Below are 13,280 nucleotides of genomic sequence, written 5' to 3'. Positions count from 1 at the left end.
TGACTGGAATTGAGCCCAGGACCCTTTAATCCGCGGGCTGGCCCTCTATCCATTGAACCAAACCAACCAGGGCCATTCCTACCGTTTTAGTCTTCCTCCGTCCAGTATTTTTTCTTTGCCCATTTTTTTTTAAAAAAACAATCATGAGATTTTACTAAATATAGGCTTTGGTCACTTAGAGCTTTTGTGTCTCACAGCTGCTATGCAGGTCAAAACCAGAGTTTCTAGTGGGTCCATATTTAAAGAAGGGCAGGAAGTACTATCTTTTCCAGCAGGTTTTCTCTTGCTCCTGCAGGGCACCATTCCCTTATGTTAGTGTAGAAACCGGAAGCTCCCTTTGTCTCCCCATCGCTGAGACTAAATGATCCCACTTGTGTGTGTGTTTGGTTCACCCAAGGAAAAGCGGAAGGGAGTCTGTTTTCTGTAAAGTGAGGACCGATGTGAAAATCAGCTGGGCTTTTTCTTCCCCTCACCATTCCTAACTGTAGTCATAATTAAGCTGGGTTGTTTTCCAGACCCGGGAGTTTAGGTTTCATGACTTTCCGGATTATAGATTCGCCTGTCCCACCACATGCGGCATAGGTAAGTAAAAACAAAGCAAAGAAAGAATTCCTTTTGAAGTAAAGACCAACAAACTAATGCAACAAGCAATAGTTTATTTAAAAAAAAAAGGGGGGGGGGAACAACAAAAAGAAAAACAAATGACCTTTTTTACTATCTCATAGATTAAGTAAAAATACTTGTATTAATATATGTATATACATACTGCATATATATATATATACACACACACATATGATATAACATTAAAATTACATGCTTCTCAGGACAGAATTGGGACATGTTCCCCCATATGAATTTAAAACTCTATCACCATTTAAAACCACTGCAATAAAACTTGCTTCCTTTATTTTCTTTTGTAGATTTCAAGTACAGGAAGTTATCAAACCAGGATCCCAATGTGGAAAACCATCTGCTATGCACAAATGACAACGGACAGCCACAAACCGTGAGTCGGGGGTTTTGGATTCTCACACAGATCTTCGTAGCCCCCCAACTGTCACCCTTCTACCTGAGATGAGAGGGAATGAGAAAGCGCCACAGTCTGTCGATTCCACACGGACGTTCACATTGACGTTTAAACAAAAGCTAACGAGTACGTGTCACCGTAGCAACAACACTGGCCATGAAATCCCTCTAGAGGAGGATTCCTTGTTCCCCTTTCCTCGCCAAATAAAGCACAGAAAACTGCCGGGAAAAGAACCCAACACCAATGGGGGGGCGGGGGTGAAGCACCTCTGGCGATGATCACACAGCGAGGGGCAGAGAGGGGGCGTTTCCTTCGGGACAGCTCCTGGCTGACGTGATGATTTCAAACACACCCTCGTCTGCAAAAGGCACTCACATATTGTCTATTTATAAATCATACAGTGGGAGTCCATACATGAGGGGGTTCTCCTATAAATATAAAAAAGATAAGCTGAGGACATGATCTGTAACAAAGAAAAGAGTATGAAATGCACATTTGGGATAAATGTGCGCTTTTTTATTTAAAGGACAGTCAATATAATCGTTAAAAATTTTTTCATTGAAAAGTTAGGAATTCCAGTAAAATTGTCAGTCAGAAAGCAAGGGACGAGAGGCTGAGAGACGGAGTCCAGAACACGGAGAGGAGGCACACTAGCTTCTCAAATGGCCAAACGGACGGGTGTGATTAGCTCTTAACAGGAGAAAAGACCGTCCACTCACAATGGAATGTGTGAGAGGGAGGAAGGAGGGAGGGGTTAGCAGAGAAATAGGTGCAGCAGGAGGGAGGGGGGGGCGCCCTTCAGTAGGTGGGCATAGGAAGGGGGTGCATCTGGAATCTCTTGATGGGAAAGATGGCTGCACCCCCCCTTGCTTTTTGCAGATTGAAGACACCCTGCCCAAGCCAAAGCTGCCCTCACCTGGACACGACCGAGCTAATGGAATTGTAAGATGTGCCACTGTTGCAGCTCGAGGCGTAGGCCTCCTGGCCGTTGCCGTCGAGGTGGATTTTGAACACCGAGGACGCCTTCAGCAGGAAGTCTGCGGCGTCTCGGCGCCCCAGCTCCCGGAGTTTGGACATGAGGGTGCCGACTGTGCTCTCGGGGTAGGAGGTCCACTCCCGGAGCAGGGCGTGGACTGGGCTCGGGAGGAACTCCCTGGGAGCCCCGTTGTTGGTGTTGTACTTGGCCACCAGGTCGGGGAGGCCCAAGTTCATGGCGAGAAGGCACCAGTCCTTCCCCATGGGATCGGGCGGGTCCAGCAGGCGACTGAGTTTCCTCCGGGTCAGGAGGCTCAGGTCGGACGCGTGGATGTCCATCCCCAGGCTGGCCTGCGAGTAGATGTCGTGGCTCCCGAAGCACAGGATGCTGCTGAAGCTTTCCTTGTACCCGCCCATGGTGTTGGTCAGCGAGGTCTCCTTCAGGGTCTGCGCCCGGAAGAAGTCCCGGGGCTGGTAGATCATGACGGGCTCGTGGTGCTCCCTCAGCTGCTGGGGGCTCAGGTAGTGCTTCACGGTCAGCAGCCCCGGCAGCGTGGTGGCCATGACGGTCTCGATGGTGCTGCACACCGAGTCCAGCAGGAGGCAGCACTTGATCTTCTCCGTCTCGAGCCCGCGCACCTGGACCTCGATGCCCTGGCCGTGGTTGACCAGGAGCACCAGGAGCTCGGCCCCGCGGTTGGCGATCTTGCAGCCGCTCACCCACAGGCGAATGTCCGCGTCCCCCTCGGCGCTCTGTTGGTGGATCCACCGGCACAGGTTCACCTGGACCTTGTGAAAGATGCCGCACGGGAAGGGGGCGAGGTGCTCCACGGGGACGATGCGGACTCCGCCGTAGACCATCACCTCGTCCTCCTCGTCCGTCCAGGAGCGGTGCAGGTTGTCTGTCTTGATCAGGGCGGGGATGTCCACCATGGTCCCGCTGCTCAGGTCCCGGGCACAGATGTCCATGGCATCCAGGATCTGCAGCAGCTCCTCCACGTCGCTGTCGGGCACCAGGCGCTGGATGTCCTCCATGGTGTAGCGGCCCCGGTAGTGGTGCAGGGCCCGCGGGGTCTCCACGGAGAGCAGCTTCCCCAGGACGTTGGTGCAGAGCCAGCGGGGGTCCAGGAGCAGCACGTCCTGGACGGTTTCACTCTGCATGATGTTGATCTGCCAGAGGAGACAACGAGAAGTCGCACAGAGGAACCTACATGAACAGGCACCAGCCGCTCAGAGAACAAATGGGCCCGAGCAGTGACAAAATCTGAGCAGATGTTGTAAGGAATGACTCCTCCATCATTCGTATGGCTGGCTCTCAAATATCAGTTCCTAAGCCAAAAACCAGTTTGAGGAGGTCGTAAGAGAAATTTTGAAAAGACTGTGGACTCAAAAAAAAAAAAAAAAAAAAAAGGTGAGAGATGGCAGCTATGGAATGAGTGATTTTTGACTAGATTCTGTTCCAAAATAAATACATAAGTAAAACCAGCTATAAAAGAAATTATTGGTACAAGTGGCAAACAATTGAATAAGGACTACATATTCAGTAGTATATCAATATTATGTGTCCAGAATGGGATTATTATATTGTGGCTATGTGGGAAAATGTCCTCTTTAGGAGATACAGGCCAAAATCTTGTTTTTTATTTTAGAGAGAGGAAGGGAAAGGGAGAGAGAGATAGAAATATCCATGATGAGAGAGAATCATTGATTGGCTGCCTCCTGCATGCTCCCTACTGGGGATCAAGCCCTGCAACCCAGGCATGTGCCCTGACCAGGAAGGGAACTGTAACCTACAGGTTCGTAGGTTGATGCTCAACCACTGGGCTATGCTGGCAGGGCTGTTCCTCCTAATTCATAGAAACAAACACAGAGAGACAGCTAAAATGAGGAGACAGAAAAATAAGATGATCCAAATGAAAGCCAGGAACTGAATGAAATGGAGACAAGCAATCTACCAGAGAAAGAGTTCAAAACACTGGCTATAAGGCTGCTCAATGAACTCGGGAGAAGACTAGGTGAACGCAGTGAGAATTTCGACAGAAAAGAAACTAGCAGTGCTCTCCCTCCATGGCTTTCTTCCCTAAATTCTAAGGGTCCCTAGAGACTTGCAACCAGGGGAGCAATGTGGGCGGCAGGTTGTCCCCTGAATCTGACTTTTCACTGAGCCAACGGCAGCTCTGCCTTGGCTCATTTCTTTCCCATAATGTTTCTGGAAAACAAAGCAGCCCCGCCTAGGGTCTCTTGTTGCTTCTTCTATACTAATCCCTTCTTGCTTCATGTCCCAGCTTTAATAAACATATTCTTAAAATCACACACACACACACCAATCAGACCTAAAGAACACAGTAACTGAAATGAAAAAAACAAATACACTAGAGGGAATCAACAACAGATTAGTTGATGCAGATGAATGAGCTAGCAAGCTGAAATAAGTGAACTAGAGACTAAAAAAGAGAAAAGATCAACAAAACTAAGAGCTGGTTCTTTGAACAGATAAACAAAATAGATAAACCTTTAGCCAGGTTCATCAAGAAAAATAAGAGAAAGGGCCTAAATTAATCAAATCAGAAAGGAAAGAGACAACCCACCACAGAAATACAAAGGGTTGTAGGAGGACAGTATGAGCAACGATACACCAACAAATTCGACAACCTAGAAGAAATGGCTAAATTCCTAGAAACAGAATCTTCCAAGACTGAATGTTGTTCCTAGTAATCAGTCTGTTCAGATTTTTCTGCCGCTTCCTGATTCAATCAGTAATCAGAAAACTCCCAACTAACAAAATTCCAAGACTAGAAGGCTTCCCAGGTGAATTCTACTTAGCGTTCAAAGAATTCATACCTATCCTTCAGCTCTGCAGAGGGAAAGCTCCCAACTCAGTCCCCCTGACGCCCCCTGGAGCCCTGCCCGCCCGCGAGCCCTCACCTCGCCGGCGCTGTGGAGCTGCTGGGCTATGCCCCGGAGGTCCTCCTCGCTGGCCAGGGGGTTCAGCTGGTCCTGCACGTCGTACACAAACTGCTGCAGGGACATCAGCTGGTTGGGCCCATTGAGCTTCCTCCAGGACGGCAGCGTGGAGATGATTTTCTCACACAGGTGGGTCATCGGAGGGCAGCCCTGGAACGTGCAGGACGTGACAGGTCAGTTTACAGCTGTGGGGACGCAGCAGGAGGCCGGGTTTTCATGGGGACTTGAAATTTTTCAATTTAGACTAATTCTTGGTATTGGCTTGAAATGGGTTTTTAATCTTTTAACTTGATTAAATAAATCAGTCTGCTACAGACTCATCTACCCAACCACACCTTCCTAATTAAAAGCCACCACAGCAGTCATTCATGAGGCTGTCCCCTGGTGGACAGTAGCTTTTAGGTCAGCTGAATTCCACTCCTTATTAAAAAAAAAACAACACACACACACACACAGAATGCCCAGGGATACAGGCAAGTTCGCACGGCCTGACCTCAGGAGTAGAGGGTGTGGGTGTGAAGCGAACATCGTGCCACACCCCAAGAACACAGTCTCATTCCATTTGTTCATCTATTATTTTATGCCCTTCAACAAGTGTTGTTGGCGAATTTTTTCTACCTTCTGCATTTTCTAAATATTTCACAAGTTGCTTTTTTGTATCATTATCTATATATAAAACCCTAATATGCAAATAGACTGAACAGTGGAACAACTGAACAACCGGTTGCTATGACGTGTAACCACCGGGGGCACGTGTAGAACATGGTGGGCGTCGGCTGCAGCGGGATGGTGGAGCAGGTGAGGGGGGGGTGCCAGACCAAGGCGGGGCACAGGCTGCTGGCATTGGGGCAAGTCTCTGGTGGTTACTGAAAATTCTTTGCTCCCGTGTGCCATGGTCCTGCCCGCCGCTCACACCCACTACTGGCACCAGGCGCCAGTCTCGATCGCTTGACGCTGTCACGGGGTGCGAGCGGTGGCTACCAGCCCTGAGAGCTCCGCTCCTGTGGGGCGATTGGGGCAGCAGCCACCTCTCGCACCCGCTGCTGGTGATGGCCCCGCTCGCATCCGCAGCCGGCTCCAGAGCCGCCGCTCACACCTGCTGCCGGCACCCGGTGCCAGTCCTGATTGCTCGGTACTGTCAGCGGGTGCGAGTGGTGGCTGCTGGCCCTGATCGCTCCTGAGGGCTTCTCCACCTCCCCTGCTCCTGTGGGGCGATTGGGGCAGCAGCCACCGCTGGCACCTGCTGGCACCGGCCCCAATCGCTCTGTGCCATCAGCAGGTGTGAGTGGGGCCAGTGCGTGGGAGCAGCGGTGGCGGTAGCGCAGCTGCCCCCAGAGAGGGGACCGGGGGCTGCAGCTGGAGGGGCCGGGCGGGGGCGTGGAGGGTGGGCCGAGGTGCTCTCCTGTACCCACTGCAGCCTCGCGGCCAGAGTTCCTTTCAAGGTGCACGAATTTGTGCAATGGGCCCCTAGCATATCTCTATCTCTCTATCTATTTGTACATATTTTAAAATATATTTTTATTGATATCAGAATCAAACTCAGGACCCTTCAGTCTGCAGGCTGACACTGCATCCACTGAGCCAAACCAGCTAGGGCTGTATCATTATATATTTTACAAATCTATTAAGTTTATTGGGGTGACATTGATTAATAACATTTTGTTTCAAAAGTACAATTTATAATATATCATCTGTCTATTGCATTGTGTGATCACCACCCAAAATCTAGTCTCCTCCCACCACCGTTACCATAAGTTTGACCCCCTTAGCCCTCTTCATCCTCCTCCAACCCCTCTCCCCTCTGCTAACCACCTTTCTGTTGTATCTATGAGTCTGTTTAGATCATTTGTTGCTTTCTGCTTTATATTCGATATAGAGTGAAATCATATGGTTCTTAAGTCACTTTTGAATTGCTTTTGCAATTTGCAAAAAGCAATTTTACTTTTAAATGAACCACTAAAACCATCAGCATTTCCCTAGCCGGTTTGGCTCAGTGGATAGAGCATCGGCCTTCGGACTGAAGGGTCCCAGGTTTGATTCTGGTCAAGGGCATGTACCTTGGTTGCGGGCACATCCCCAGTGGGAGGTGTGCAGGAGGCAGCTGATCGATGTTTCTCTCTCATTGATGTTTCTAACTCTCTAGCCCTCTCCCTTCCTCTCTGTAAAAAAATCAATAAAGTATATTTAAAAACAAACAAAAAAACCATCAGCATTTCCTACACTCTAAGGTGGTCCACTTTGTCCATAACAACCCCTTCACCTCGCAGCCATCTCCTTCTCTCTGCTCTGTCTTCCTCGACCCAGAGCAATAAGATAAAAACTTGTCCACGCAGCCACCTCGCACTGGGGCCCCTGAAAACCGGACCAAACCAAGAGGGCAGCACACCTCCAGGGGTCACGGGGTGGCTGGGCAGAGGTGGGGTTCCCGCCCTTCGCAGGCGGGCATACTCACGGAAACAATCTGGCTCCGTATTTCTTGCAGGTGATTTCGAAGTACCTTCATGTCCTTCGACCCAGAAGCCCCAGCGTCCAGAACAAACAGCTTATTTGAAATGTGAAGATCATTCCCAAACCTAGGAGGGAAGCAGGAGCCTCATCAGAGCCACGCAGTCTCGCCAGGCGTCCCCACGGCCGGGCCCAAGGCTGGTCGGAGGCCAGGAAGTCCTGGCGCCCTTCAGAGGGCCCCTCCCTGCTGTCCGCTGGGCTCCGTAAGGTCACACGGGAGCAGAGGCCTGGAGACACCCGTGTGCTTCTGGGCAGGCGACGGGCACCTCGGGCCCCACACGACGGCAGGAACACGGTGCGAAAGGTACCAGCTGCCCTGCCGCAGGGACCTCACAGGTTATGAGAAGAGATGCTGTTGCAGGGGATAGAGTAAGGACAGAGAGATGCGCGTGAAAGGCACAACCCCGATCTGAAAACGTTAGCAGGAGTCCTGTTGTCACATCAGGAAGGTAAGGGGTAAGGTCTTCAGCTGAGAGGAGTGGACTTACTCGCACACTGCACAGAGCTGCAGGTTCAAGTTTTCTGGTGACAGGTACTAAGTGGGAAAAAAGGTAGCTTTACAGTTGTGAGTGTGCAAGACGCAGAGTTGATTCCTGTATTATTATTTACTAACTGTTGTATTATTTTCCAGACGAACAACGCGGGCCGACTGTGGCCCTGCTCCGTATCTTTAGCAGGTGACCCTGTGCACGTCCATATTTACGAGGGAAACAAGAGCTTTGCAAAACTACTGGACATGGCGTGCACGCTGCTGTTCTCTGCTGGACTCCTCCCACCCCACTTCAGAGACTTGGTCAGGACCCCCGGAGTGAATTTCATAGCCCAGGATTTTGATAAATATTGACCAGTGGTATCATTAGATAGTCATAAAAACAAACAAACACACACCTGAAAGCTCCGACAACTAAAAGAACTGAGGATCTAATGTAGAACATGGTGGCCATGTTGACAACACTGCATCTTAGTTAGAATCTGCTAACAGAGTAGAACTTAAATGTTCTCCTCAGAAAGAGAGAGCCGGCTTGGCTCAGTGGATAGAGCGTCGGCCTGCGGATTGAAGGGTCCTGGGTTCAATTCCGATCAAGGGCACATGCCTGGGTTGCAGGCTCGATCCCTATTAGGGAGCGTGCAGGAGGCAGCTGATCAATGATTCTCTCTCATCATGGATGTTTCTATCTTTCTCTCCCTCTTCCTTCCTCTCTGAAACCAATAAAAATATATATTAAAAAAGAGAGAGATGCGAATGATGATGTTTTAATTCACTAGGTGGTGGGAATCCTTTCACTATGTAAATACATATCACATCACCACAATGGATACTTTAAATATCTTACAATTGTATCTGTCAATGATGCCTCGATAAACGGGGAAAAACACCCCACATAAAACAACTCAAAGGCAGCGGTACCAGGAGGTGATGAAAGAAGTTAGAAGGCTGTTGCTTTTTATCCTGTGTTTTCTTGTTTGATTTATAATTATGTGTATTCATTGCTTTGATAAAAATGAAAAATACAACAAAAAGGCCACCCAGGCAAAGAGGCCTTTCTCTCTCTAGTTCACAGGCCTTCGGCCGCGCTGGCCCCGAGGACCCAGGGGCTGCCCCTTCCTTACCTGTTCCTGATCTCCTTCAGCAAAGCCGTGTCTTTGTCGTATCCAAACTCGCCTCCAGCCGGACGAGGAACGTTCATGATGTCGGCGTGCGTGGCCACCAGGACGACGCGGAGTGGGTTCTTTAGCTTACCACCGAAGGCTGGGGGCGGAGAGCACAGGTTCAGAGGCGGGCGCCCCTTCCTGGCTGCCTCTCCCCCCACGTGCGGTGGGGTGAGCTGGCCTCACTCCCCTCTCTCTCTCCAGGAGGATGTGCAACCTGCCTGAGGACGCGAGGCCACGGCCTGCTGCGCACTGTAACCCCTGGGCCGTGGGCTCCCAGGAACAGAAGGAGCCTGCTTTCTGGGCCTCACGGAAAGTTGCTCAGAAATGGACCAGAACCGACCACAGAACACAAGGCAGCTTCTCACATCTGTCTCCAAATGGGCCCTGCCTGCAGGGTGATGGGAGATCTGACCTCTGACCCGGGTCGCCCTTTGTAAGACCAAAGAAGACCCTCTGGATACAGAGACGCCACAGAAATGACTCGGAAGGGAAACCGCAGTTCACACAGACAGCCTCTCGCTTCTGGGAGTGTTTAAGACAAAAACATAAGAGAGAGAGAGAGAGAGAGAGAGAGAGAGAGAGAGAGAGAGAAAGTGATGGTGCTCCATGAGGCGGGGGGGAGGGGAGGACAGGGGGGTGAGGGGGAGTGAAGCTCAGTTTATCCGGTTATGTGTATGCTTTTCAAAGTAAAGATGACTATTGAGTTTTGTATTGCACCAGAGAAGGCTGCTGCTTCTGTTGCAGGAAAAGGACAATGCTGTCTTCCCCTCTAGAATAAAGACAGGCTAATGCATCTAGTCAACATGGTCCCTTTCCTTGCATTGTGAGGGAGCTACAGAATGCAGGAGAGCTCCTTCTGCTTAGGAATTATGTGCCCAAGAGGCAAAGGTGCTGTAGCTATTGAAGGAGGCATTCCACTTTGCACCCAACAAAAGTGCCCCCCGCCCCAAAACAGAGAAAGAAAGTGAGAAACGGCCCTCGAGGAATAAGCTCAGAATCAGGCCTTGGTGGCATAAGTGTGATCATGAGACAACTCCCTGCGGAAGGAAATGAACGGCTGACCCTGAGGCGGGGGGAGGGGGGGGACGGGGACGGGACGGCCGGAGCGCAGAACTTCCTGCAGGAAGGAGGGGCGCAGGGAGCACCGCCGTGAGCCACCAGGTCGGAGCCGAGCCTGGCGGGCAGCAAGGCCAGCGAAGGGTGCTCGCTCGCCCAGGGGTGTCTGAGCTTACCTATGGGCTCCTCAATGGGCACAAGAGACTTGAGGAAACTGAGCCAGAAAACCACTTGATTCAGCTGGATCTCATAGGGTTCTTCCAGACTAAAAACGATGACATGGATGGATGTGGGGTCATTGGCAGCAAAATAATCATATGAGCAGAAGTAGACAGGGTTTCCAGAGAACTCCCACACGCTGAAATCGCCAACCCCTACGGAGAAAAACAAAGATGACAGTGTTTTTCCAGCAGTTTACGGTTACCAGCAGGGGTAGCGCCATCCACAGCATTCATCCGTGGATCTAGGCATCCACTTAACACATTGCGGACGGATCACGAGAATTACCGTGTTTTCTGTTCTAAGGCTTGTGGCCAATCACGAGAATTCTTTAAAAAGATATTAGCTTGTGAGAACATGTAATAACTTCAAAATGCAATGGGTATTTATTAAAGCGTGCCTTTTACATTTATGTAAAACGTTTTTTTTGTACTCGTTCAATAGAAACTTCCCTGGCCACTGGGTAAAGCTGGCAATGAAACTACTGGTCTGCAGTGTGTTAAGTATAGATCTATGTATGTAACACAGACATATCTTTATGACGTATGCATTTTGGAAGATCCCTGGGGCTTTTCTAGAGCCTCCTCCTGGAGCACAGGCACGCAAGGTCTGGCAGCGAAGGCCTTCGTGTGCAAAGTTCCGGAATACAGAGAGAGGCCTTGAGCACGGGGAGGCAGACTTGGGGTGGGGAGGAGGCCTGTGCAGAGAAGAGGTGAGGGCAGGGCTGGTGAGTGCTGAGGACACCCTGCCGGAAGCCAATTCCAGCATGTCAGCAGGGCTAAAAAGCATCTCCCCCAAACCTGAATAGGATTGCTTGCTGCCAGACAGCTCAGGGCATCTTAATCTGCATGTGATTGCCTCCTATTGGTCAAACACCTGAACAGCTGTAGGCTATCCCCAAACTGACAATGCTTCTGTAAACCCTACCCCTTGAAGTGTATGTCTCCACCTTGCCTTAGGACAAATTGTGTTAATAAATAGCATGATGTCCTGAGTCAAGGGGAAGTCTTTAGCTCCTTTAGCTGAAGCTCCTCTGACCCCCAATGCCTTTCAAAATTATCTTTCGTCTTTGGACTCCTTCTGAATCTATGCATCAGCTCCTTTCTCCAGATTGCTGAACCCTTTGTAGTGCTGGGACAAGAACCCTGGCACACCCTTCTCCTTTCTCTATGCTGCAGGGCCAGCTTCGTTAGAACATTCCACTTTTAAGAGAGCAAAATGTGCACGGACTTGAATTCTGAGTCTCACTGGGCTCGGGATAATAAAAGGGCCTCCACGAAGAGGCTCCTGATCGCCATTTTCTGAGTCCCTCCCGGTGCCAGACGCTCTACCAGGGCCTTTCATAAACATCAGCGCATAAAATCCTCATGAATGAGGGAACTGGATCCAGAGAAATGGCTACGTCCGTCGTTCTAAACCGGGCTTCCACAAGCAGGGGCTGGTGTCCGCGTGGCTGGGGCTCTGGAGCCCGGGGTGCCACAGGGAAGAGGCCGTGGTGGCTGGAGGAAGCAAACCAACCCTGGCCACCTTGGAAGCGTCACCTCCTTGGAAACGTCTGACAGCAAAGAACACACTTGAAATGTTGCTTATGGGGAAAAAAAATCGCCTGTGTCTACATCAGAGCATTAGGCATGAGTGTTGATGGGTTTAAAAATAATTCTTCTATATTGGGTATCAAACTGCAAGAGGAATTGTATTTTATGAGATTTCCCATCCAAGTGCCTGTTTAGCTCTACTTTAAAAAATGTATTAGCCCTGGCTGGGTAGCTCAGTTAGTTAGAGTGTTGTCCTGATACGCCAAGGTTGCAGGTTCAATCCCAGTCAGGGCACGTACAATTATCAACCAATGAACGCATCAATAGATAGAACAACAAACCAATGTTTCCTTCTCTCTCTCTCAAGTCAATCAATACATTAAAAAATGTATTTACTTGACAGTCATTTATTAAGCACCTACTGTGTGCCCTGTGCTTTATTAGTAGAGGATATCACGGTGTTTGGCTTTACTTTTTAGGGGCATTCACCAGCTCGGCTTCAGGCCTGGGTCACTTCCAGCATCACTGCACTGGCGGCTCCTCTGGGCCTGTGGGCTGTGACGGGTGCCCCCGGGGCCGGGCCCCCCAGGGGGAGCACTCAGAGCCCTTCCCGTGGCGGCGGGCGGACGTACCGTTCAAATAGGCGTTCTGGATATCGATGGCCTTCGTGGACTGGTCGTCGGCGGAGCAGTGCGGGTGGTGGGACGGGGCCACGAACACCTCCAGCACCCCCTTGGTGAGGCCCGGCTCGAACATCATGCTGCGGCTCCTCACGCTCACGTTCTCGCAGCCCGGGTACAGGTTGTTGCTGCTCACGGAGACTGAGGCAGAGGAGGCGGTGAGACGCGCACAGGGCACCGTGCACGCCGGCCCTCCCTCCCGGCCTTCGCTCGTGTCCGATTCTGGGACATCCCTGTCCCCACCCCACTCCCGCTTCAGGCCCCCGGGGTTGCGGTGCCGCTCGGGTGTGCTGTGGGGCAGCACTTCCCAGAGATGTTGGGCTGATTCTTTCTACCCCCTAATCCCCCCGCCCCGCCCCGCCCACCACCAGTTCCCAAGGACCGCCTCTCCCAGGCTTGCTTGCCATTTGCTGCTGCGCTGGGTCAGCCAGCGGGAAGGCCCTGGAGAGGCTGGGAGTGGGGAAAGGCTGCCTCCTGGCTGGTGGCTCAGCCTTCAGCCTCCAGTGTTTTCAGGAGATGGTCACACAGAGGACCAGCTTTCTAAGGCAAACAAGTTTCCTGCTGTCTGTTAGGTATAAGCGAGGCGATGGGAGCCTCTCATCGGGAAAGGAAAAAGGCCTGGCCGTTCTAGCTGAAGTATGGTAGCAACCATACTTAGGTAAA

At 50.8% G+C, this 13,280-nt stretch overlaps 1 protein-coding gene across 1 annotated transcript in view; it reads right to left on the bottom strand.

The window, feature by feature from the left end:
* Positions 1 to 642: 642 nt before the first annotated feature.
* DAPK1 (death associated protein kinase 1) overlaps positions 643 to 13,280 on the bottom strand; it is a 161,311-nt gene continuing 148,673 nt past the window's right edge. Inside the window, exons 21-27 of the mRNA XM_028146199.2 lie at positions 12,570 to 12,758; positions 10,360 to 10,557; positions 9,086 to 9,224; positions 7,422 to 7,542; positions 4,931 to 5,119; positions 1,947 to 3,175; positions 643 to 1,458 (exon numbers count right to left, since the gene is read on the bottom strand). Coding sequence (XP_028002000.1) covers positions 1,413 to 1,458; positions 1,947 to 3,175; positions 4,931 to 5,119; positions 7,422 to 7,542; positions 9,086 to 9,224; positions 10,360 to 10,557; positions 12,570 to 12,758 — 2,111 coding nt within the window. The 3' untranslated portion in view covers positions 643 to 1,412. The remainder of the gene's footprint in view (positions 1,459 to 1,946; positions 3,176 to 4,930; positions 5,120 to 7,421; positions 7,543 to 9,085; positions 9,225 to 10,359; positions 10,558 to 12,569; positions 12,759 to 13,280) is intronic.

Source organism: Eptesicus fuscus, chromosome 15, assembly GCF_027574615.1.
Source record: "Eptesicus fuscus isolate TK198812 chromosome 15, DD_ASM_mEF_20220401, whole genome shotgun sequence".
In the NCBI taxonomy this organism is placed as follows: Eukaryota; Metazoa; Chordata; class Mammalia; order Chiroptera; family Vespertilionidae; genus Eptesicus; species Eptesicus fuscus.
This window is presented reverse-complemented; position numbering and strand designations above follow the sequence as displayed.